The sequence below is a fragment of the Taudactylus pleione genome, unplaced genomic scaffold (genome assembly GCF_031769625.1).
Source record: "Taudactylus pleione unplaced genomic scaffold, aTauple2 ptg000043l, whole genome shotgun sequence".
Lineage (NCBI taxonomy): Eukaryota > Metazoa > Chordata > Amphibia > Anura > Myobatrachidae > Taudactylus > Taudactylus pleione.
The window spans coordinates 13,949,741-13,976,536 of record NW_028284445.1 but is presented as its reverse complement, the minus strand read 5'-3'; the positions used below and the strand labels follow the sequence as shown (position 1 = coordinate 13,976,536).

Here is a 26,796-nt window from a genome sequence, read left to right as displayed (position 1 = left end):
ATATAATGCAGGGAGTACTGCAGTGCCCACCATATAATGCAGTGTCACAGTGCCCACCATATAAAACAGAGTGTCACAGTGTCCACCATATAATGCAGAGAGTGCCGCAGTGCCTATCACATAATGCAGAGTGCCACAGTGCCCACCATATATTTACAGAGTGCCACAGTAACCGTGTGGCCACTTACACTTATCTGCCCACAAGGAGGATATGACTCTCAGTGATGGATGGACCTGGCTCCTCTGCTCTGTGTTGTGTAGTGACTAGTGAGCGCCTGCAGCAGCCTGGGCTCCTCCCCCCGTTGGCTGCGTGTGACATCACAGGGTAAATGGTCAGACCCTACTATACTCTGGAAGTGGGCAGAGCTTTGGCGAAGCTTAATTGGCCGTGGGCGGGGCTTCCGACTGTCAGGGGTCTAGAGCTTCACTTGCCCATTGTTAGTCCCTGATGGCAGCGTACCCCCGTTCACGGCCCGCTAAGCCCCGCCCCCTCACTGAAAGGCGCATGACCACAATGCACTGAGGCCCACCGGGGTATTACTCGATTCCCTGGCAGCCCAGTCCAAGCCTGTTTCTCTCTATAGTGCAACTGCTAGTGTGTACAGCAGATGTGTCTCTGAACGATGCTGGTGTGTATGGGTGACCCGCCGATCGTATGTACACATGCAGCAGGGACCCAGCGTTGAGTGACAGCTCAACTGAGTGGGCAAACTTAAATGCCCACCCAGTTCTGACATAAGGCCCGACACATCGGGCGGACAATTGGTAATGTGTATACAATTACAAATCGTCAGATAGGTCGGCGGGTCGGCCTAGTGTGTATCCAGCTTTAGGTTAACTTTTGTTTTATGTTAGTACAAAGAAAAATCCAAGCATTGTTTCTGGCCCTATAACTATCTTAAACTTTGCCAAATGTATAAATATTGCTATTCCTATACCAGGAACAACTAGGCGTTAGCATTTTGGTGTGGTGTTCTGGAAGCATTAAATGTGTAAAAGTAACTATTAGAAGAATTCATTAAAAACATTTTTACCCTAAGGCCTATTTCACACCTGCCGGTTTTTTGTCGGGTGTAATATTTTATTAACCAAGGAACCTGGTGGGTCCTTTCACATGGCACGGGCACGGAACGGTCGCCGTGTAACAGCCGGGAGTATCCACTGAGCTGTCGTGCCGTGTCCATGCCGTCCAAGCAAGGCAGTGGAGTATAGGAAACAATGTTTCCTTACACACACACCGGCCGGCTTGCACTGCAGCTGCGTATGCCTATAGAAGAAGGGAAAAAAAACACATTAAAAAGTCTCAAAGCCGTTCCATGTGAAAGGCACTGAGGGCCTGATTCAAACCCGGACGCTAAGTTGCGCTCGCTCGCTCTGAGCAATGGTCATCCGTCTGTGCATGCGTATAAGTCGCAGTGCGCGTGCTCAAACTAGTACGAGCGATCGGATTTTGCTCGCTCGCCCTGAAAAGACTGCCCAATGGAAAGAGTGACAGCGCCGTTTGTGGGTGGTAACAGGGGAAGGTGCTTGTGAACGGGGGACTGGTGCTGCGAACGCAGGCGTGTCTGACCGTCAGAACGGAGTTTAATGGGTGTGCATAATTAGCAAAGTAGCGTCATTGAACACGTCACTTGGCTGTTTTTTACCCTGAAGTGCTCGCAGTGCATGCGGGAGGGTAAGGATACCTCAAGCGCTGCAAGCAGCTCCGATGGCTCTCGATGTTACCGATTAATCCTTCAAATACCGGAGATGACGTGTGTTGCGAGTGGCAAGGGGGCGTCTTTAAACACTTGCGAGCGCAATATGATGTCGCTCGCTTAGACATAGAGGCGTCCTTACACCGCAAAGAGAGAGCACATGATTTGCATAGACAGCCCCTTTTTGACAGCGAGCGGCCGCAAATAGCGACCGGGTCTGAATCAAGCCCTGAGTGCCTACAAGAAAAAAAACGTCCAGCTTCTGCCTGTTTTTTGGCCGGCTGGCCAAAACCGGCGACTGTGAAAATAGCCCTTACAGTGTATCTAATGTCCATAAAATAAGTGTCATTAACCCAATTTGTTACTAAAGGAAAAACCTAACACTGTAACAAAATCAATCTAATATTCATTTAGCTAAACTAAAATAACTGTTATTACCGCGCAGTAAGCACAGAGGGAATGTGCAAAACCAGTTGTAATGCAAACTGCCTCCAGTCATTAAAGGGTTAAGAGCACTCTTATTGGTGGTTTTGTTTCATACTTGGGTTGTTTGTAGTATATAGACCATTGAGCACCATCTGTAGATTTGTAACTAACTGTTTTATTCTCTTGTTTATATTACACTTGGGACTATTTTTATTCTGAGTTTTCCTTAATCCCTTTAAGCGTGACAACATAACATATGGCTAAATACATGAACAAAGGGCATGGAATGATGTAACAGCATTGTGCCAAAACTTTACCTCCGAAAATAAAATTTTTGCATCCGGGATGGTATGTGCATGGTCTGGTCACATTTTATGGAGACATGGGGCAAAATGTACTAAGCAGTGTGTTCTAAACCCCGGCGGTCTGATGGCGGGTTCTAAACCCTGGGGGTTTGGTGGCGGTTTTGCGGCGGTTTCTAAATGACAGCTCTGTTCTATTCTAAAATGTGTTTTGACGGTGGTTTTGCAGTGATTTTGGCCATAGTATGTCTATAATACAAAAACAAAGTATTACGTCAGTGCGCTTAAGACCTGCTGCCTCCTCACTATTCTAGACTATATAGAGTAACACCATACTCTTAAAACAATAAGAACAAATAGAAAATGTTTAGAAATGTGAGATGGCTCTGGAAAACGGTACAACAAAAAATGGTACTTATTCCTTTCACTTGTGGAAATGATCCATCAATACTGTTCAGATGAATTCACAATAATTTTCTCCCAGATAGAATCATACAGTAAGAGGAATAAGAAAGAAAGAAAAAAATAAAACTTTGTCACAAAAACATTTCCACAGAATGATACAAATAGTAAAATAATAAATCAAAGTAATTGAGATGGCATAACCCACTCACAATAAAGTGGGGGAATAATCCACTTGTAATAATCCACTTTGTAAAGGTTTCTTTTATCTCCCTGGAAACTATAATGCCACGTTTTTCAACCACCTTTCAAGTAAGCATTTTTTAGAAAGAGGCAAGAAGATAATTAAGTACAAATAATTAAATACCACAGTAGAGGTAAGAGGGGAGGAAAAAAGAAGTGTAGAAAATCCCCCCCCCAAAAAAAACAAAAACAAATTGAGATTACCAAAAGTTACAAGATGTATGGATACCAATACACATGCAGTACCCCCTAATCTAAGGGAAAAGGTGAAGATTTTTCACTTAAGTTCTCATATTCTTAACGAACAGGAATTATCATTATTAAATAAAGGTTTAAAATATGTCCCAGCAACAAAAATCAACGAGTTTGAGCTTTTTTGTCGACGTACAAAAATATATAAGAAAACTTACCCTGAAATTTCTTAACAAAGAGGGAGAAAGTTCTTTGGACCAAACAGAGGATGGGTCTCCATCTACATTTAGGCCTAGATGTCCATTTTTTCCCACTCATATGAAGGAAAGTTTTCTTGAAACTTTTTCGGTACATATTCTGGAAGACATAAAAAAACTAGGAGATAAAAAAATAAAGTTCAACCTAACCTTCAAAGAGAGAAATGCCCTAAAAAATCTAAAAGATCGTAAGGATCTCATCATTAAGCCCGCTGACAAGGAGGGAGGCATTGTCCTTCTAAATGTCGAGGACTATGAAAAAGAAGTCTATCGACAACTAGAGGACGGGATAACCTATAAAAAATTAAGAAAGGATCTCACAGAGAACTTCCTGAAGGACATTAAGGCACTTATAGCTGAATATCTGATCAATGGAACCTTAAAGCTAGCTGAGTCAAAGTTCTTATTTAATGAAAACACCAACCATACCAGTTTTATACATATTACCTAAAATGCATAAGGACCCCATTAATCCTCCGGGGAGACCGATAGTCTTAGGGGTCAATTCCATCACTGCTATTTTCTCAGAGTTCATCAACTTTTATCTGCAACCCTTGGTTCTTCACAATAAATCACATCTTAAAGATACGGGGGATTTTCTAAAGAAACTGAGGGATCTTAAGTGGAAACAAGATTTTATTCTAGTCAGCGCGAATGTAAGCTCACTATACACTATCATCAAACATGAGCAAGGAGTAGAGGATGTTACATCTCATTTACAAAGATCAGATTACAATTCACATATTCAGGACTTTTTAATTAAGGGCATTTTATTCATTTTACAGCAGAATTATTTCCTTTTTAAAGAGGATTTCTGTTTACAGAAAATTGGGACTGCAATGGGCACCAGGTTTGCTCCAAGTTACGTGAACATCTTTATGGTGTCCTGGGAAGACCAAAACATCTGGAACAACAACCCGTTTGGAGCAAACCTGGTGTCTTGGTCCCGATATATTGACAATATTTTCTTTATATGGAAGGAAGACAGAAGATTTTTAGCAGATTTTTGTACTTTTTTAAACCAAAATGACAAAAATATTAACTTAAATTTTGATATTCAAGAACACAGTATTCATTTTTTAGATATTACTGTATATATTGATCAAGGTACATTTCAGATTAAAACTTACAAGATGTTCATCCATGCTGAAAGTTGTCATCATCGCAATTGGTTGAACTTTTTTCCTGGGTGGACAGTTTAAAAGACTAAAGAGAAATTGTATGGATCCTGTGGTATTTGGAAAACAATCCTAGGATATGAAACGATTTAACATGTGGATATAAGTGGAAACAAGATTCTATTCTAGTCAGCGCGAATGTAAGCTCACTATACACTATCATCAAACATGAGCAAGGAGTAGAGGATGTTACATCTCATTTATAAAGATCAGATTACAATTCACATATTCAGGACTTTTTAATTAAGGGCATTTTATTCATTTTACAGCATAATTATTTCCTTTTTAAAGAGGATATCTGTTTACAGAAAATTGGGACTGCAATGGGCACCAGGTTTGCTCCAAGTTACGTGAACATCTTTATGGTGTCCTGGGAAGACCGAAACATCTGGAACAACAACCCGTTTGGAGCAAACCTGGTGTCTTGGTACTGATATATTGACAATATTTTCTTTATATGGAAGGAAGACAGAAGATTTTTAGCAGATTTTTGTACTTTTTTAAACCAAAATGACAAAAATATTAATTTAAATTTTGATATTCAAGAACACAGTATTCATTTTTTAGATATTACTGTATATATTGATCAAAGTACATTTCAGATTAAAACTTACAAGATGTTCATCCATGCTGAAAGTTGTCATCATCGCAATTGGTTGAACTTTTTTCCTGGGTGGACAGTTTAAAAGACTAAAGAGAAATTGTACGGATCCTTTGGTATTTGGAAAACAATCTTAGGATATGAAACGATTTAACATGTGGATATATGGAGGGCAAAATGGACAGAGAGGATCTATGAAAACCAGAAACAAATCCTCTGAAACCGAATAAATTCCAGTGGGCATTAATTTAAAGTTTTAGCTCACAACATAAAGAGGTGGAACACATCTTGAAAAAACATTGGCCCATTCTTCAGAGGGATCCAGTGATAAAGAAACTTATTCCCACTAAGTCCATATGCATTTATAGGAAAGCTGCAAATTTAAGAATGAAATTGACCAAAAGCGCACATTTTGATACTAAAAATAAAATATCAGAGGTCAAATCAACGGGCTTTTATAGATGCGGGCTGTGCCTTGGCTGTAGAAATGTCAAAAAAAGTTTTAATACTAAAAAAGTAGATGAACTAGACATCAATGGAAAAAAATAAAAATTGAGAATTCATTACATGTAATACATCAATTGTCATTTATGCCATAGAGTGCAGCTGTGGCAAATTTTACATAGGGAGGATGACAAGAAATGTAAAAACCCAGATTGGAGAGCATCTCCATAATATTTGTAAAGGTTTAGAGACTCAATCCCTATCTGCCCATTTGAAAGCAATGCATAATTGTTCTACTACTGATATAAGAATTTTTTTATGGCATTAAATCAATAGTTCAAAGTGGTGTAAAGATCATTTGGGCCCACTGTCTAAAGAAGAAATTACACTGATTTTTAATTACAAAACCCTGATTCTAACAGGTTTAAATTCAGATTTCGAAATTAAATGGTTTTTATGATTACATGTAAATTTGTCTACCCCATGCACTTTATTGTCCCCTTATTACATTGTATATCCTATATGAGATTTGTATATATTTTTTATATATTGGCTCTTATAATACATGGTTTTTATATATTTCCCTTTTAGTATGTATTTTGGTGTGTGTGTATATATATATATATATATATATATACATATATATAAAATAGCTGGAGTACCCGGCGTTGCCCAGGATTTTAAGACTGTTTACACATCATCCTCCAACAAACCTCTCCTTAGGCAGGCCTCACGAAAAGTGTGACATACTTCCCCATCCCCAGTCCTAAGGTCTTCAAAGGAAGTAGGACATGTAACGGTGTAAAGCAAACTGCGGCGATAAAAGCATTCAAAATTTGTCGGATGTACAGTGTAAACATGGCCAAGAGCTTCTGTTACTCTAATACCAGGACGACTGTGTACTTCCTGGTTGCTGGATCGCACTATGAAATGCACAGCTTCCAGTTCCTTGTGCAGCTGTTTCCGGCATTCAGGTTCTCCACGGTGTATAAAATTCATCCAATCGGTTTTACCCTTCAGGGGCTGATAAAGGAATGAAGCGGAAGTAGACTCTGTGCGTTCCATAGTACAGTCCAGCATCCAAGGAGGTAGACAAAAAAGTTTGGTCGCCACTGTTGACACCATCTAGTTGTGTAAGCTCATGCATGAGCAAGTATAAATTAAAATTTGTGCTGCAGAGCTGCGTTTTTGCATCGCAGTATAGTTGCCATCTTTATGGGCCTGATTCCAAATCAGATGATCTCTCCTCATGGATGCAGATAACAACTTTTACCATATTCAGGCTCATAATAAGCCTGGCTTAATATCAATAGTAGAGATGTGCGCCGACCCTCGTGTTTTGGTTTTGATTTTGGATCTGGATTTCCCCTGGTTTTGGATCTGAATCTGGTTTTGGATTTTTTTCCTTGGTGTTTTGTTTTTCGGTTTTGGTTTTGGATCTGGATTTTTTTCTTAAAATATCATAAAAACAGCTAAAATCACATAAAATGGTCCTGTTTTTGTTCCTACAGGATTATTAATCTCAATAACATTTATTTTCAGTCTTTTCCAATCAATTTTGACCACCTCACAATATAATTTTTTTCATCTATTTAAGGCCAAAAGGTTGCATTCAGCTAGCTGGCTGACTAAGCTAAGCGACACAGTGGGCGGCACTAACACGTGGCAGTTCAGCTTCCAAGTTCCAACACGGATACAGTGTGTTATACAGTGTGGATTAGATACACCAATAGTGCACTTACTGTGACAGCAGTGTTGGCAGTGCGGGGTGCTGGTGGTGTCCTCAATGCAAGAGTGCCAGTGGTGTCCTCAATACGGAAGTGCCGTCAGTGTTGGCAGTGTGGCGGTGTTGGCAGAGCGGGGGCCCTGGCAGTGTCCTGATTGCATAGTGTCGGCAGAGCGGGGTTGCCAGCGTTGTCCTCAGTGCAGGAGTGCTGACAGTGTCAGCTGTTCAGGGATGCCCTCAGTGTGGGAGTATCGGCAGAGCGGGGTCACTGACAGAGTCCTCAATCCGTTGGGCAGTAGTGCGGAGGTGCTGGCAGTGTCCTTAGTGCAGGGTGCCGGTGGTGTTAGCAAAGCAGGGGTGCCAGCTATGTCCTCATTGCATGTGTGCTGACAGTGTCAACAGTGCAGGGGTGCCGGTGATGTCCTCAGTGTGGAAGTGCCGGCACTGTCGGCAATGCTGGGGTTGCTGACGGTGTCCTAAGTACATGGGATGGCAGTGCTGCGGTGCTGGCAGTGTCCTCAGTGAAGGGTACAGTTGATATCGGCAGTGCGGGGGTGCCAGCGGTGTCTTCAGTGCAGGTTTGCTGGCTGTGTTGGCAGTGCGGGGGTTGGTGGCAGTGTCCTCAGTACATGGAATGGCAGTGTCCTCAGTGATGTTGGCAGTGCGGGGGTGCCAGCAGTGACTTTAATGCAGGTTTGCTGGCTGTGTCGGCAGTGCAGGGGTTGCTGATGGTGTCCTCAGTATGTGAAATGGCAGTGCTGCGGTGCTGGCAGTGTCCTCAGTGAAGGATACCGGCGATGTCGGCAGTGCCAGCAGTGTCCTCAGTGCCGGTTTGCTGACTGTGTCGGTAGTGCAGGGGTGTTCTCAATGCAGGGTGGCGGTGGTGTCGGCAGAGCTGGGGTGCCAGCGGTGTCCTCAGTGCATGTGTGTTGACAGTGTCGGCAGCAGGGTGCTGGTGGTGTCCTTAGTGTGGGAGTGCCGGCAGTGTCGGCAGTGTGGGGATCACTGATGGTGCTCTCAGTATGTGGGGCATTAGTGCAGGGGTTCTGGCAGTGTCGGCAGTGGGGGATGCTGCCAGTGGGTGTGTCGACAGCGGGGGGTGCTGGCGGTGTCAGGCAGCGGGGGTGGCGGGCGCCATCTTCTTTTGCTTCCTGTGTGCATATTAATTGGCCTTAACGCTGATTGGCTGAGAGCCGTGACAGACGTCTCTCTCAGCCAGTCAGCGTTAAGCCCGCTCAATACAAAACCTTGCGACCCGTCAGCGGGATCGCAAGGTATTGCCTCGGGTGAGGGATCCGGTGCAGGCAGGGAGATCCGAGCTTGGCTCGGATCCCCCCGGATCCCTGAAATTCTGGTGGGTTCGGTTCTCTGAAAACCCTAATTAATAGTGGTTATAAATTCATACAGTATTTAAAAGGTACTGTAAACTCCATGTGAAAGCCATAGTAAATGATGTTCAGTGACTTAAATTATATGCTACAGAGTAAAATTCCATAATTCCTTAGTATGTAGCAAAATGCATGTTATAAAATCAAATTATTGACCTTGCAGATGGCCCAAGAAGAATGGTGTCCAAATCTGCATCTAACAATAAACCAAACAGGACAATGCTTTTATTCTTCTTTGGTGTTTAAGGTGTAGAACCATGAGAGATCTTGGCTTGTAAACTGTGGCTTGTAAACTGTGGATTTTTATAGAAAGACAGAAGGAAAAATTTTGCTTTTATATAGTAGATCAGTGATTCCCAACCTCGGTCCTCAAGGCACACTAACAGTCCTGGTTTTAGTGTTATTCATGCTAAAGCACAGATGGTTGAATCAAAATAACTGAGGTACTAATTAAGTCACCTGTGCTCAAGTACGGCTATCCTTAAATCCTGGACTGTTAGTGTGCCTTAAGGACCGTGGTTGGGAACCCCTGTAGTAGATAGTAGAGATAGAAAAGAAAGAATTAGATAAGCTAAATCCTTTTCTAATTCCGTACTTGACCTGTAGAGGGCGAATGCTATGCAAAAATTGTGTTTTTTAATTCATTAAAAATGAACAGTAATTAATGTCGATTTCAAATTCTTTTTAGTTGCCTCCGCCGTGTTTTAATACGCTCGTATGTAAAATTTCCCGATCTTGGCTTGTAAACTGTGGATTTGTATAGAAAGAAAGAAGGACAGAAGTATATATATATATACTCCCCAAACAGTCCTTAATAAGAACCAGGCGGCACTCCAATGCACAGTGTAAAAAAGTTGTATTCAATAAAATATCAGAGACATACTTATCGACGTTTCAAAGTCCGCAGACTTTTTCTTCAGGATATGTCACAGTGAGTGAAATATATATCATATATGATTTTAATTTATTGATTTCATTTTTAGCATATGAGATCGCTATTTAATAATTAAATATTATAACTAATTTATCTGAACTCCCACCTATTTGAACTGTTCCGATTTATATGGACATGGTTGCCATGAGAACATGGCAGGAACAGGGAAGCAAATTCGATGCAGACCGGATGTTGATGTCCATAAAAAAAAAAATTGAGTTGCCTAAACTAACGAAAAAGTTGATTTGGGGGTAATTGAGGTCATTTTTTTAACAACCACAAATGACATGTAATTATTGGGCAAATTAAGCTAATTGTAAATTTCCAAATGGCTAATTATTCATTAGCGGTTCTGCACTGTGTCCTAACATCTTTACCTTAAATAAAGATTTTCACACCCTCACTGGGGGTGCGTACATAGAAATGTGTGTTTCCTCTGGGAAAGCAATGCAAGTTTGGAACTGGAATGCAACTGCAATTTGTGGGAGTGATTAACAGATAGGCAGTAAAAAGGTAGATAATGTCTAGATAGACACCAGATGTTAGACAGTCAATAGGTTGACTGGGACAAAAGGTCGACGGGGACAAAATTGTCGACACACTGAAGGTCGACATGTAAGAAGGTCAACATGTACAACTGGTGAACATTGTCAAAATGTAAACGTGAAAATGATTGACACTTTTTTTTATTTTTTTTTTTTAGCCCCAATCTTCACCCTAACCCTAACATTGGTGCCTAATCCTAACCCTCCCTTCTGGTGCCTAACCGTCAGTGTAGGTGCCTGACCCTAGCCGTCCCTTCTAGTGCCTAACCCTAACCCTCTGGTAAGTGCCTAAGCCACCCTCCTGGTGCCTAATCCTAACCGTCGGGGTAAGTGCCTAACTTGAACTCTCTGGTAAGTGCCTAACCCTTAAAAATAAATAAATCATGTGTCGACAATTTTTTTTGTGCCGACCATTTTCATGTCGTCCTTTTGAGCCCGTTGACCATTTGTACCTGTCGACATTCTTACATGTCAACTTTAGTGTGTCCACCTTTTTTCCCTGCCGACCTTTTGTCCCAGTCAACCTATTGACTGTCTAGCATCTGGTGTGTATCTAGACATTGTCTACCTTGTTACTGTCTATCTATAGTCCTGCACCTGCAATTCGCAGTATGTGTTTGCTGTGAAAACAGCTTGCACAAGCCAACTCGCACCAACTCGCACCTATGTAGATAGACCCTTAACTGTCTGATAAGTTGGTGTCACAGCTTGGAAGGGGGAGTAGCCGCCCACTGGTCAGTGATGGAAGAGGAAATGTGTATACTCTGGCCCTCATTCAGAGCCGTACGCTCTGAGCAGAGCGCACGCTCTGAATGAGGGCTGGCCTCCATTTTCATGGAGCGTCCTCCTGGACGCTCGTATAGCTGTGGGTCACCACCCACAGGCTATACGAGCGTGCATTGTGATGGTCGCGATGGTCGAGACCATCGCGACCATCGAATTTGCGAGCCGGAGCCTGCGGTTGAGGTTTTCAACCGCAAGCTCCGGAGTGATTTTGGCTCTGTCAGAGCCAAAATCACTCCCACTGACATCACTAGTGATGTCAGTGGGCCGGCTTCTGACGGGAGGCGTTCCCGTGGGAACGCCCCCGTCAGGGAGGCACGCCCCCGGCACGCCCACCAAAGGGGGCGTGCTGTCAATCAACATTGACAGCACACCCCCTTTGATCGGACACAACGAGCGAAGGACTTTCCTTCGCTCGTCGCGTCTGGCGCATGCGCACGACGGAGCTCCCTCCGTCGTGCGCATGCTCAGTGCATAACATCGACCCACTTGCGAGCGGACAGCCGCTCGCGAGTGGGTCTGAATCAGGCCCTCTGTTAGTATATTACTAGGAAACGTATACCCCTTTTACACCGGCCTAACAACCCTGGATTTTGTTGGTGTAAAAGGATCCAGGGACCCGGGGATCCAGCTCGGGTACTTTACAGGGTTGGCCACGGGTCGGTTTTGTGCCTCCCTGCAGTGTAAACGGCACGTTCAGGGGCACGATGACCCTGATCGTGCCACATGCCACCCGATTGGCTGGCTTCAGTGGCGCTTGGAGATGATATCTTTTCCAAGCGTCCACTGCAGACCCAGCTCCGGTGTGAACGGCACCGACTTGGGAATATCCTGGGTCGGTGCCACAGTCTGAAAGGGGTTAGTTCCGGGTCTGATCCGGATTGTAACCCTGTTCCAACCCCTGGGTCAGACCCGGAACTTTGGTATAAAAGAGGTATAATACAGACACGTGATTACTACTGCTAGCATATTACTAGGAATTACTGTTGTGACATTATTGGGCCACTACTACTGGAATATAACTATTACTGATGGTATAATTGTAACACCCCCATGGAGAGAGAATGAGGCCCCGCCCCCTGGTGACACCGAATCACCATGTGACAGTGGCAGTTAGAGCCAGTAGGTGGCAGCAGTTGGGAGAGATCTCCTGTGTTCCCTCAGAGAGGAAGAAGGACGGGCATGATGCCTATCCAACACCCTGTAAACAGAGAGAGTCATGAGGGACACCATAGAGGGAGAGGAAGAGGGGTAAGAGCTAAAGTATTGACAAGCTACAGAGGAAGATAGAGGGGAAGTATATGCCCTTATCTAAGGTTTTGTAAGGCAGTGTGGCTACAGAAAAGGCTGTGTGAGTGGAAGCCTGTGTGTGGGGAGGCTACACGTGTCTGTATGGTCCAATTTTAGATGGGATGCACAGAGATACAGACTTTGGGGTAGGATGCACCTGCATGTTGTCTGCTGAGGAGCCATGAGAGGCAGTGTGCAATGTGCTGACATATATATAGTTATTTACACACTGCAGCCTAAGTCATGTGCTGGAGTGGAAGTACAGGAGCGTAAATGAAGTTCACACGGTTGAAATGAAGAGTTTGTCTGGTGCCCAACTTACTCCAACAACTCATTGTTCTGCCCAGCAGTCATCACGTGCTGTACCTGAGAAGGTGTGTTTTTCCTCTGTTTGTTTGTATTTCCCTTTCCACCTGGTTTTAATCTCATATTCTTAAAGCAAATGTACTATTTTTTATAATTTAATAAGTTATCATAATTAATAACCATTAATAGCTTACGGAAGTGGGAAAAATGCTGGAGAAATGCCTACTCTCCCGTGGTTGCGGAGGGGGGGGCTACCCCAAAAATTGGGAGCCTCCCGCGACTTCCGGGATAGTAGTCATGTATGTGTGTGTGTATGTGTGTGTGTATGTGTGTGTGTGTGTATGTGTGTGTGTGTGTGTGTGTGTATGTGTGTGTGTATGTGTGTGTGTGTGTATGTGTGTGTGTGTGTGTGTGAGGGAGGACAGGACACCATGGAATCCTTTTGCTTAGGACACATGGCGGCAGCCATTTTGCAACAAACTACAGACAACATAACAAACTGTTAATTCATCTCCCATGATAACAAACCTATTTGAAGAACTATACAATCACATCTATTCCTATTACACCAATTAAAGACTAGGATTATAACTATGATAATATATCACATTATAGACACTTCACAATATTATCATAATGCAGCAAGTAATTCACAACCCTTATGGAACCAAACACTTGGTTCAAAGCCTTAAAAACATATGGCACTAGCCATTTTGTTTCAACAAACTACAAATTATCCGATTTTACCTGGAAATATACACATTCTACAGACTACAATATATTTAAATCAAATTATTATATAGTATTTCAGAAGATATAAATTATCAAACAGTGGGCAGGATGCATGACGCACCTGACGTCTGACCGCATGAGAAGTCAGGGGAAGTTGGCGCTGTGGTGAGTAACGGCCGATCCTGGGCCAAAACCTGACATATATACTGTATGTGTATGTTGTTGTGTGTATACTGTGGATGTGTTAGTATGTATATATGTGTGTATGTATGTGTTAATTTGTATACATGAGTTAATGTGTGTATACTGTGTATGTATATGTGTTATTGTGTATGTATGTGTTTTTGTGTGTTAGTGCATATGTAATATATACGCCTGCACGATATATATATGTGTGTGTGCATGTTTAATATATATATATATATATATATTATATCAGTACAAACAAGCGGCGGCACTCAGAGATTTGCTCATAATTGTATAATTGGTATAATTGTGGGAGGGGAATGGGGCGTGGTGTATGCCCCCTTAGTCTAAAAATAAAATGTAAAAAAGGGGGGCGCTGTGACCCCTCAGCCAGGCGCACAGCCAGGGGAGTGCGCGGTCAGTTTAATCGCCTCCCCCCCACAATAGGAGACTGCTGCGGATGCTGCGAGCAGACTCCCACTGCAGCCCAGCACACAGCAGCGTGTGCTAGGCTGCTGTGAGATAAGTGGAGGGTGGCGGAAACGGTCTTGGGCCCCTGCCGGGCCCCTCGAGTAAGCCCGGGCACGTATAATTAGTAACCGCTTCCCCCCTCTTGGTGCCCCTGGCTCCATGCCCTGTGCGGGCATGGAGCTCCAGATGACCGCTCGACTTAGAGAAAGGAGCAGGTCACAAGACATAAAGAAATAGCTGGGAATACTGCTTTAAAGTCATGTGGTGTAACTACAGTTATATTATAGAGCAGGCAGAGTGCAGGTGATGAATTATTCTGTGCAGTACAGGGGATTTGTTGCCAAAAATACTAATTTTGTGGTAGATAAATGTGTTTTTGCCATTTTATAATCGCAGTGCAATTGCGCTTGCTAAAGGTCAGTGTAAGCTGCCAACAGACTGAATATGAATGGCTTGTCAGAGACAGAACATTGTCAGAGACAATGAATACATTCATCATTAATATACTGCCAAACTCTCTCTTGTACATTTTTTCTATGAAGTTCAAAGCATTGTGTAGGAACACTCTCCGTTTATTGCTTCTGGGTGTTGTAGTACTGACAAAAGCTATCCATACATAACAATAGCCGTAGTGACATCTTCAGGCTAGAAAAAGGTATTGTACTGTATGAAACGACATAAAAGCATCTGTGTCATTGTTTAAATATTTCAGTTCTGATTAGAATCCGTTAATATAACTATAGAAAATATTCAGTAAATACAATTACCAAATACAGTATAATGAACTAAAGGGTCTCTATTTATTAAGGCTAAATCCATATAGAAATGGATGTTTCCAAATGGTTTAGGCCAGAGGTAGGCAATCTGTGGCACTCCAGCTGCTATGGAACTACACATCCCAGTATGCCCTGCCACAGTTTTAGCATGCCTTAACATCAAAACTGCAGCAGGGCATTCAGGGATGTATAGTTCCACAGCAGCTAGAGTACAACAGGTTACCTACCTCTGGTTTAGGCAATTTTCAGTATACCTACATTTATAACAAATGCCTAACACAGGAAATATACAGTAGAAGATATTTCCTGCATTATCAAACTAACACCTCAAACCCATTCACCCTCCTCAGCATAATCATTGTCTACACAATCCACTCTCCATCCTATCCTACTCATAGTCCACCCTAGCGAGATGTCCTCATCATCATATTCACCTCCTCAGGCTCTCTCATGTTTCACCTTCTTGGGTCTCACCCTCTCAGGAATTCTTCCCCTGAACGATGCTCACATCCTTTCGGGGTTTGTCCACCTTCTCTTCCTTTCCGAAGGTTCCTTCACCCCACTACAGTGTCCTTACTCCCCCAATCCACTAAGGTTTTTTTTTTACTATTGCCCACCTGGGTTTAATTTTCCTCACTCGCCAGAGTTCTAATCCTCTGCAGGGTTCTCTCACTTCCTCCCCTTTAGCAATATCTTACTTTCCCTCAGGATTATTTCACTCTTCCCCTCTTGGGTTCTCTCTCTTCAACATTCTGGATTCTCCCTGTTCCCTCACATTTTGTGTTTTCTCACCGACCCACATCACCCCTTGATGCTCTAATCTGTCCAGAGTCCTCAAACTATACCCCTTCAAGGGTCATCTACAGCCCCGTATCCCCTCCCATAGCTCTCTTACCCTCAGGGGATCCTTTTAAAATTTTAAGGGGGTCATGAGCCATTAGCTGAATAGATTGTTTCAACTAAAGGTGCATACACACGGTATGAATGATAGCTCGTTCATATCGTACATTTTTATGCAGTGAATGACCAACGAATGTCAAACAATGCGCGTTCCCGCATGGACGAAAATTATATCTATGGTCGTCCGTGCATGCAGGCCAACTTGGATGATTTCATCGCAATTTGCATGTTCAGATATGTGGCAGGATGACTTCACTGAAATATATCTACACCCAATATCGTTTGTCCTGCACTACAGAAAAGTTCAAGGGAAATTGTTCAGCAATATCGTTGGTTGTGCAGATCGTACCGTGTATATGCAGCTTAAGTGAATCCATAGATTGGTGGAATGGATCATCTGTAGGTTAGGTAGATAGACAGAAGCGTAACAGCTATAGGAAGCCAAGTACAGTGGGATTGGTTTGATTCCCGGCAGCGGCAGCCCAACACTGGAACAGCGCTGGAAATCCCGATCGTCGTAAGGTAAGAAATGACTAACCTAACCCCCCTAACCCTAACCTTCTTAGGGGTGCCTAACCCTAACCTCCCCCCCAAGTGCCTAACACTAATCCCCCCTGTAAGTGCCTAACCCTAACCCCCCCTTCCCCGCTGCCTAAACCTAAGTCCCCCGGGGGGGTGCCTAACCCTAAGTCCCCCGGGGGTGCTTAACCTTAACCCCCCCTCCCCCTAGCCTAACCCTCCCAGGGGGATGCCTAACCCTAAGTCCCCCCCGGGTGCGCTAAACCTAACCCTTCCCCCCCCGTGGCTGTCCGCTCGCGGCGCCCGGCATCCTTTCGATCGGGATGCCGGGCGCCGGCATTTCACCCTCGCCGGGATATCACAGTCGGGAAGCCGGCTGTCGGTATAATGTCAGCCGGCTTCTAGATTGCATCCTAGTACGGTATGTATTCCCAGGAAGGTGACAACCCTTATCATGTGTGGTGCCTGGGTAGATGCAGAGTTTGTCAGATTTTGTTTCAGTTTTTTTATTTTTGAATATTGGGACCTGTGAGTATTCAGTGGCCACACTAGGATGTATAGAAACCTGAATTGTATTTATGTATATTATTTGATTCACATTACCGGACATAACTCCATGTACTTCCTTTCCATGGCATTAGAAAACAGAGCTCATGTATTATTAGAGGTGCTGACCATATAACAATGAATAACCTAAAAGACTTAGGCCCTCATTCAGAGCCGTACGCTCTGAGCAGAGCGCACGCTCTGAATGAGGGCCGGGCTCCATTTTCATGGAGCGTCCTCCTGGACGCTCGTATAGCTGTGGGTCACCACCCACAGGCTATACGAGCGTGCTTTGTGATGGCCGCGATGGTCGAGACCATCGCGACCATCGAAATTGCGAGCCGGAGCCTGCGGTTGAGGTTTTCAACCGCAAGCTCCGGAGTGATTTTGGCTCTATCAGAGCCAAAATCACTCCCACTGACATCACTAGTGATGTCAGTGGGCCGGCTTCTGACGGGAGGCGTTCCCGTGGGAACGCCCCCGTCAGGGAGGCACGCCCCCGGCACGCCCACCAAAGGGGGCGTGCTGTCAATCAACATTGACAGCACGCCCCCTTTGATCGGACACAACGAGCGAAGGACTTTCCTTCGCTCGTCGCGTCTGGCGCATGCGCACGACGGAGCTCCCTCCGTCGTGCGCATGCTCAGTGCATAACATCGACCCACTTGCGAGCGGACAGCCGCTCGCGAGTGGGTCTGAATCAGGCCCTTAGATTTAGTCTTAGAATTTTTTCTCACCCAGGCAACATAGCTACAGACCTATGTGTCTTCATTCACCCATCATTTTAGTGCCATATGGCATGAGACTCAGGGTGTGATTAAGACACTCCAACTCTGGTAGTGATTCCCAAACTTTTGGGGCTATTTTTTACACAATTTGAGGATAGTTGTATGTGTGGACCCATCTGTATGATGTCAGCCCCAAATACTCATTGCTGCTGTTCCATAGCCCCAACACCTCCATCACATCCTTTGCGCCATATTTATATAAACAAATAAAGGCAATTTAGAGTTCAGCTAGGACACACCCATCCCATATCTAAATCTGTCTGCACATTTTGGGCTCTATTTATTAACATTATTTTTACTAAAATAAAGTGAAAAAGGGTGTTTTCACAACCTTTTCATATTATTTTAGTATCACCTACAGTAACTAAAGGGCAATTGGAGTAGGATTCATAAAATTCTACTCCAACCCCTAAGTATCACTTATTTTTAGTAATCAGATTGCATTTCCCATAATTGTAATGGGAAATGTGATTTGGCCAAAGTTACTAAAAATAAATTGTGAAAAAATACCGGGGAAAGCCCTGTGATAATAACGGCACCTGGAGGTGGCGTTATCCAGGGTCTTCCCCGGTTACCGGACTCCTGCTCTGCTCTATTATGCAGAGCAGAGCCGGAGCCGGCCCCAGTATCAGCTGTGTGGTCTGAACAGACCACACGCTGATTCACTGTCAATAAAAGTAAAAAAAAAAAGTAAAAAAAAAAAACTTACCTGACTCCAGGGACCGGTGATCGGGGCTCCGGTGATGTCCTCTCTCCGGTCAGCTGGTCTCCCATGCTGCACTGCCCGGTTGTCACTTGACAGGGTCCTAGTGCATTATGGGATGCCAGCTGACCGGAGGACATGGAGGACATCACCGGAGCCCGGGTACATCACCCCGAGGGGGGTAGCAGCAGCGGCCGGTCGGTGCATGTGCACCGATTTTATTCTTTTTTATAAATGTACCGCTCAGTGTGCAATATCCAAAAATGAGTATAGGTATGTTGAATTGGATGTATGTTTATTTTATTTCTTTATGTCTTACTGCAGTTTTCAAATATAAACTACGCTGCCCTCCGCAGTATTACTTTGTTTATTATTTGCAGCCTCTGACATTTGGAGTATGCTTTCAGAGTCAAGGAACTGTACCAACATACTGTAGACAGTGTTAAAGGTCTTGACAAAAGTGCTGCATGATATTTAATCCAGACAAGAAATGTAATGAAGCTGCCTTAGCAATCATCAGTCTCCTGCTCCGTTGAGTTTTGCTTCAAGGACAAATAAAATGTAATTTTCTTTGAAGTGCACTTTTAAAGCTTGGACAAATAAAACAGTTTACTATTATCTATTGTTTGTGTGCAGACAGGTGAGAGGCAGAGAAAAGATGACTTCTGTTCCTCCACGTTTCCTCATTATGAAGTGCCACCCAGCTTCTACAGATCCACCATGATCCTGAGACCGCAGCTTGGACTAGGGGCAGTCTCCAGACTACCATCGACCAAGGGCAGGATACTGATTGCAAGCCAGCGCGCCTCAAGTACCTCTATACCTCAACAGGAGCTAGTGTCAGCTGCTGGAGCTGTCAGCAGCTCCGATACCGCAGGTACGGTAGATTTACTGTCACTTATCATTTCACCTTTATTTTAAATTATGAAACCATTTAATATTTTGTTATTTTTTCATATGCCTGCGTTACAACAACATACAGCAATTGATCATTAGATATAAATGGACAAACATTGCATACTGTACTTTACTTATAATGATATTTCTGAAGGAAACACCAGTGGTTAATTTGGATACTACAAAATAGCCTGTGTTTCTATGGAAATGTGTATTTGTTAATTATAATTAAAACAGTAGACCTAAGCTCAGTTGCAGTGTTATGTAGTGTGGGTAAGAGCGCCTCCATGCTCACCAGCCACTCAGGGATACACTGCGATCTTGACTTGAATGATTATTGCGTGTGTGTTATTGCTTCAAGTCTATGGGTCTGATGGGCCTTTATTCATAGATGGACGGTATTGTACAGCCACGGGGAAGTTGCTATGCAATACCGTCCAACTAAAATGCAAATGCAGCAGGAGGTATCTGTAAGTAATAGACACCTCTTGCATGCATCTGCGATCCGATTGCAGCGTCCATAGACGTTTGCGATGATTGCTGCATTGGCCAGGCTGCGTAAGCTGAAAAATACTCAGACTGGCCGTCGGAACTGGAAAGCCCAGTCCAAGAAGTCTGCGTCCGTTGAGGCATACCTTGGGATCTGCACACCTCCAAAACGGGGCAATATGCCCCTGTTTTGGGAATGGTCCTTGTGTGTCCCCCCCCCCCCCCCCTGCTACCCCTTCCAAATGCCACAGCATGTCAGTGATGCTGCGCCTAAGGGGGGACTGTGAGTGCTCACCCAGGACCTGTTCTGCACATGCACAGACCCCCAACAATTGGATATGTAGTAAATCATCAGGTTTGCGTACATCTATGAATCAGGCCCTATGTCTACATCCTGTGTTTGGGCGCTCATTGCACTGAGGTGCCTGTTTATGTAACTGCACCAAAACGCAGCAGTTACAGACAATTTGTACTGCTGCTTACAAACACATTACCATTGCCATTAAATTATTTCATCCCCTCCTGCCAAAGCAGATGAAACCATGACCCCTACACAAAAACCTACGGCGGTAGAGTAATGCTCTGGCATAATCTGGAAACCTATGAGATCTGCTCTGGCGATTGACACAAGAGTGACCACAGTAGATAGCGGAGATGTCTGTTGTGCGATGCCCCTACTAATACATGCATGGAAATGCTCAGAAACAGGCAGCTTTCGGAGGATTTTTAACAAAATGCCTTTAATAATTAGGCCTAACAGTGTTCTGTTATAGCCAATGCAATTCCTTATCCTATTGAAACCCAGTGACAACATCATTGTGTCCCCCTGAGTTTATCATAGCTGCCAATACAGATGAGCCAAGTGGAGTAGGGCTACTCTTGTTTGCTATGAACAGGGAGGGAGGGGGGCTGCTCTTGCTCCCACCCAACATTTGAGAAAGGCGCCAGTCAATGTACTGGGTCGCAGTGCGCCAGTAAATACAGGAATGGACGTAAGACACAGGATTTATTATTAGGCTGCCTTTCATTGATTTGTCCGGTTTGATTAAGTTAGGAAGGCAGTCGGCTTCGCGTTGATGATGGTCTCTCTAGTCCCAGAGTGAGACTCAGTGCACAGTAGCAATAAGCTCCTAAGCCTACACCAAACTACAACTCCCTGCAGCATGCAGGTAACCGCCTTCCTCCTCTCCCAGAGCTGGTTGGATAACGTGTCTGTAAAGGGACGCGCTATTGGCTGCATATGTTTCCGGGGCTGCCCCATAGCGCTGTGTCAGTGTTGTGTCTGTGACTGAGGAGACTGGGAGAGAGCAGTGATGTCCGAATCCAGAGGCCAAATCTGCAATACCAAAGACCCCTCAGGCTTACTGATCTCTGTCACAAGGCAGGTGGTGAGGCGGGTAACTCCAGCTGCTGCTGAGGGGGTAATATTCAGTGATTTAGGGGCGCCAAAATAAGATGATATCTTCCCCACCAACCTAAAACTGTTGTGGCACCCCTGATTACATCCATGTCATACTAGTTTGTAGTGCTAGACTGAACCAGCATGTATGGCAAACATTATATTCTAAATATACAAGAGACATTAATTGGGCCTCAGTAGGGGATCCAGTCAAAGTACCGACAGTCGGGATTCCGGTGCTTAGAATGCCAGCAACGGAATCCCAACACCTGTCAGAATCCTGGTGCCAGTATCCCGACTGGCGGCATCCTGACGGTAAGTACTGGTGTTAGGGGGAGAGTTAGGGGTTAGTGTTAGGCACTAGGGGGAGGGTTAGAGTTAAGCACTAAGGGGGGAGGGTTAGGTTAAGGGTGCGGAAGGTTAGGTTTAGGCACTAGGGGGGAGGTTAGGTTTAGGCACCGGGGAGTGTTAGGGATAGGGAGAGGGGGAGGGTTAGGTTAAGGGTGCGGGAGGTTAGGTTTAGGCACTAGGGGAGAGGTTAGGTTTAGGCACTAGGGGGGAGGTTAGGTTTAGGCACTAGGGGTGAGGTTAAGTTTAGGCACTAGGGGGGAGGCTAGGTTTAGGCATCAGGGAGGGTTAGGGATAGGGAGAGGGGGAGGGTTAGGTTAAGGGTGCGGGAGATTTGGTTTAGGCACCGGAAGAGGGTTAGGGAGAGGGGGAGGGTTAGGTTAAGGGTGCGGGAGGTTAGGTCTAGGCACTAGGGGGAGGTTAGGTTTAGGCACTAGGGGGGAGGTTAGGTTTAGGCACTAGGGGTGAGGTTAAGTTTAGGCACTAGGGGGGAGGTTGGGTTTAGGCACTAGGGGGGAGGTTAGGTTTAGGCACTAGGGGGAGGTAAGGTTTAGGCACTAGGGGGGAGGTTAGGTTTAGGCATCGGGGAGGGTTAGGGATAGGGAGAGGTGGAGGGTTAGGTTAAGGGTGCAGGAGGTTAGGTTTAGGCACTAGGGGGGAGGTTAGGTTTAGGCACTAGCGGGGAGGTTAGGTTTAGGCACTAGGGGGGAGGTTAAGTTTAGGCACTAGGGGGGAGGTTAGGTTTAGGCACCGGGGAGGGTTAGGTATAGGGAGAGGGGGTGGGTTAGGATACTGACTGACAAGTGTCGCTATCCTAACCCTGTTGGGATGCCGGTGTCGGGATTCTGACGGCCACGATCCCAAGTTTCCAAAATACAATATTACAGATAAATGGAGGAATGATATATTCATTGGCATGACAACATTTCAGAATCTGTAGCAATGCAGTAAACCCGTAATGACCAGTCCAAATGCTGGGATTGCGACGTCTGTCACGATCCCCCAGTACAGATAGGCGTAAAATTGGTATTAATCTTATCAGCGGCACAGACATCAACATAACCTTCTAGCAAGATTTAATGCATTTTTGTTTTCAGTTTTTAAGCAATGTTTATGCTTGAAGTAAAAAGTCTAATTTAATTGCATTATTAGTATTCGCTGACATTTATCTTTCCCAGACTGCAGTATGTGTCCGATTGCTGTTTGTTGCATAATGTTAATTTGCAGAGCCATTAGGTGTCAGACTATATTATACCTTCTGCACATTTTAATATGTAATTGCCTCACAGACTTCATAGAAACATATAATTTAATGTCATATGAGGTATAATTGGCCCATCAAAATTTTCCATAGGAACATTATTGCTCATGGCAGACCCATCCTGCTGGCCGAATGCCTAAGGCCATATCTGATATACATTGGGGTTTTTTGTATGTGTTTTTTTGTTTTTTTACTGAACTATTTATCTAATCAACGGCCATTGCAGTTGATTAGTTTTTAGGAACACTCATGGGCCTATTCATCATTGGGGGTTGTTCTTAAGTATCCGACTCGCAGCGGGGGAAACTTGCCACCGGAGCAATTCATCATTGCAGTGGCGTAAATTCATCCCAGATGCGTGGAGGCAAGTTATAATTTGGTGCCCCCCCGTTACAGCCGCTGACACTGTAACGTAGCATTTTGGAAGCAGATACACCCGCAGTTGAACACAGCATATATGTATGAGGAGTGAGATAGAAAGTTGTCTGTGAGGGGGACGCCGGACGTGTCACACTGACAAAAGAAGCTGCTGAGGAGCAGCAACACCAATGAGTAGGGACAGGCTATAGATATACAGAGGCAGCAGCTGATGGTCTGACACGGAGCTCTCCACTAGTGTATGGCGGCTTCTCAGGTGCCAGGAAGAGATGCCATGTATTGGGCGGCCATGACGGTACACTTCGGGGACTTAATTAAAGCCCTAAGGGCTCTATTTCTACTGCAGGGTCCATAGGGTATCCACAGGATACCTTGGGGTATAGGTGATGACGTCAGTCTTCAGGCACCACAGAGTTAAAGTTTTCAGCCTCCCAGGATGCATCTGGGTCCCTCTCCTATACCCCACCCCCGGGCCAAGGCATCCCAGTTTCGTCGGTGCCTGGCCGGAGTCGGAGGCACTGTGCAGAGGGGGGCTATGAAGAGCCCCTGGTTTGTTTTAAAGGCAGCGCTGGCTGCACATCTGGGAGTACAGCATGGACAGTCAGTACTGACGTCCATGCTGTCTCCCCTACACCCCGCCGGTACCAGAACGCCGGTACTGATCCGGGGATGCTGGTAGATATCTGGGGTCACAGCTGGCGGTGCCCCCAGATGTCTTGGACCATGGCCGGATCCCAGGGGATAGCAGGTAAGCAGCGGGGTCCCGCGGTGGGTCCCCGCTGGTCACATGGTCCTGAGTCCCCAGGCAGTGGGCTCCCTGGGGACTGGCTGCAGCGTGGAGCCAGGCGACCAACCTGCGCTTCCACTACCCCCTGGGACAGCGGGCCACTGCTGAGCGGCATGCGCTGCGGCATCCCAGGGGTTAAATGCATGCCAGGGGAGCGCGCTTTCCCTGTCTCACAGCCGGCGCCTCCCCTGCTGCACACAGCCTCTCTGCTCTGTCTAATTGGCCATGGTGTGTCAGCGCTCCTCCCCCAGGCCGGCCTCCTTCATCCTCTGCTCCTCGGTGGCCATCTTTGAAGCATGGTGAACGCTGCTGGAAGCCTGTGAGCAGTGGTATTGCGGTCTGGGTCCCCCAGCATACCTCTCCTCCGTTTGTCACAGGTCAGTGTATGCAGCGCTGAGTCCTACCAGCCTGAGGGTCTGAGTAGTTGAGAATCAGCGCTAATAGTGCAGGGATTTGTTTCTTCTGCATTGTATGTGACTAATCTGCTAGCCTGCTGTCTGTACTTTCACTTTCTACTGTCAGCCTTATTACTGTCCCTGATCTTGCTCTGCTCAAAGCCCTTGCGGTGCGCGGTGTGCAGGGTGTTATTCACACTATACCAATACGTATAGGTGTGAGTGTCACATACTTACCATCATGTCTGAGACTGACTTTCCTCTCCAGCTCATGTGTACTAAATGTAAGGTACCAATAGCGGAGGGGGAGGGTGACGCGGAGGGGTTATGTCCCCAGTGCCTGGCACTGTCACGGCCGATTATGGTCACGGTCCCGGTACAGGAACCTCCCTGAGCTTGTTTCGCTAAGGCGCTTACAACCCTTGTGGATCAGCTAGCTCCGCCACCTGCGTTTACCCAGACGGGTTTGTCCCAGCAGTCAGTGGTGTCGTCACCCATGCGGGAGTTCCCGAGACAATTGATGGTACCCCAAAGTCTCCCTGTCCCTTCCCAGGTTTCTCCGGAGCCTACGTGGGTTAATGCTCTAACTACATCGGTTCAGCATTTGTCCGATGTTTTACAGGGGGAGTCTGTGTTGCGGCCTCATAAACGGCCGGTGGCGTCTTTATCTGCTCCTTATGGAGATGACGATGAGACGTCAGATGATGGGGAGATTCTGGATCTATCTGACCAAGAACCTGTCCGTACCAAAGAGCCGGACGCTAAGTCCAAGGTGTATATCCCTGGTCTTATTCGAGCGGTCCGCACGGCTTTAGTTATTGAGGATATTGATCCTTCGGTGGCCACATTCATATATGCCTTTTTAAGGATATTAAGGGTGAGGCTACGGTGTTCCCTCTTTCTGATCAATTAGTGGATCATTTAGAGGAGGCGTGAAAAAATCCAGGTAAACAGTTTCAGCCCCAGAGGCGCTTAACCGTGGCTTATCCGTTTGCGGTCAATTATTTTTCTAAGTGGGAATCCCCTACGCAAGTGGATTCACATGTCACACGCCTAGTCAAAAGTGCCACGTTACCTATGCCTTCGATGTCATCCTTGAAGGATGTCACTGACCGCAAGGTGGAGATCTGCCTCAAATCCGTTTATTCCCTTGCAGGGAAGCATCCAGACCGGCTATGGCTGTGTGTTGGGTAGCCAGAGCTATGGAGCGCTGGGCGGATAATTTGGAGGCGTCTTTGGACTCTGACTGTTCGGCTGAACAGACCAAGTTGGTGGGCAATCTCCGAGACTCGGCCACTTACATTAATGAAGCGGCCTTAGATATTTGCATGCTCACCTCTAGGATCTCCTCTGCAGCCGTGGCTGCTCGTCGCACCTTATGGTTGCGTTCTTGGAAAGCGGACGCGGATTCCAAAAAGGGATTAGAAGGTCTGGACAGGTACTATTTGGTCCAGATCTGGACAAAATAGTAGCTACGTTGGCAGCAGGAAAATCTGCATGTCTTCCGTTTGCTACGATTCCTTCTAGTGCTGGTGGGTCGTCCTTTCGGCCTCACAAGGCCCAAGGTAGGCCTAAAGTACAGTCCTTTCCACGGCAGGCTGGGACCAAGAAATTGTCCAAGCCCAAGAAACAGGTCTGGAGTACCAGACGTCCGGCTCCTAGGTCAGATAACAAACCTGCGGCCTGACGGTCCAGGTCTCCCTTTGGGGGACCCCAAAGTGGGGGGCGCCTGCTTCAGTTCGCTCAGTGCTGGTCGAGGACTACGACAGACACTTGGGTTCAGGAGGTGGTCTCTCACAGGTATGCCCTCTCCTTTCGGCACAGGCCTCCATCCCGGTTCTTTACCACAGGCCTTCCGCTAGACCGGAGCAAAGCCTCGGAACTGCGGAAGGTTTTGCACACTATGCTCCAGGCCAGAGTTTCAGTGCATGTTCCAATTTCCCAGAGGGGCCTGGGTTTCTATCCCATTCTATTTTTGGTGCAGAAACCCAATGGGTCTTACCGTTCAATACTAAACCTAAAGGCCCTCAACAAGTCCTTGAGGGTGCCTCTGTTTCGGATGGAGACCCTGCGGTCCATTATTCTGGCACTGGAACCTGAGGACTACATGGTGTCATTGGACATCCTGGACGCTTACCTGCATGTCCCAATTCTTTTGCGCCATCAGCAGTTCCTCAGATTGGCAATCTGCAACGAACATTTCCAGTTCCGGGCACTGCCTTTTGGCCTGGTGACTGCTCCACGGGTATTCACCAAGGTCATGGCGGTCATGGCGGCGCTCCTGCGGTCGCAGGGAGTCCGACTGTTGCCTGATCTGGATGACCTTCTGTTGATAGCGGGGTCTCCAGAGCTTCTTTTACACCATCTGGATCTGACGATTGCGGCACTGCAACGTTACGGCTGGTTGACAAACTGGCAGTGGTCCACTCTCACCCCGTCTCAGAGGATCCTGCACCTCGGGGCCTTATTGGACTCCAGGCAGCAGTGGATCTTTGTGACGGAGGAAA

The 26,796-nt window shown here is 45.7% G+C and overlaps 1 protein-coding gene across 1 annotated transcript in view; it reads left to right on the top strand.

Moving 5' to 3' along the window:
* The window catches only part of MTUS2 (microtubule associated scaffold protein 2), a 486,382-nt gene that overhangs the window by 20,113 nt on the left and 439,473 nt on the right, over positions 1-26,796 (top strand). The window contains exon 2 of the mRNA XM_088460265.1: positions 18,972-19,212. Coding sequence (XP_088316391.1) covers positions 18,972-19,212 — 241 coding nt within the window. The remainder of the gene's footprint in view (positions 1-18,971; positions 19,213-26,796) is intronic.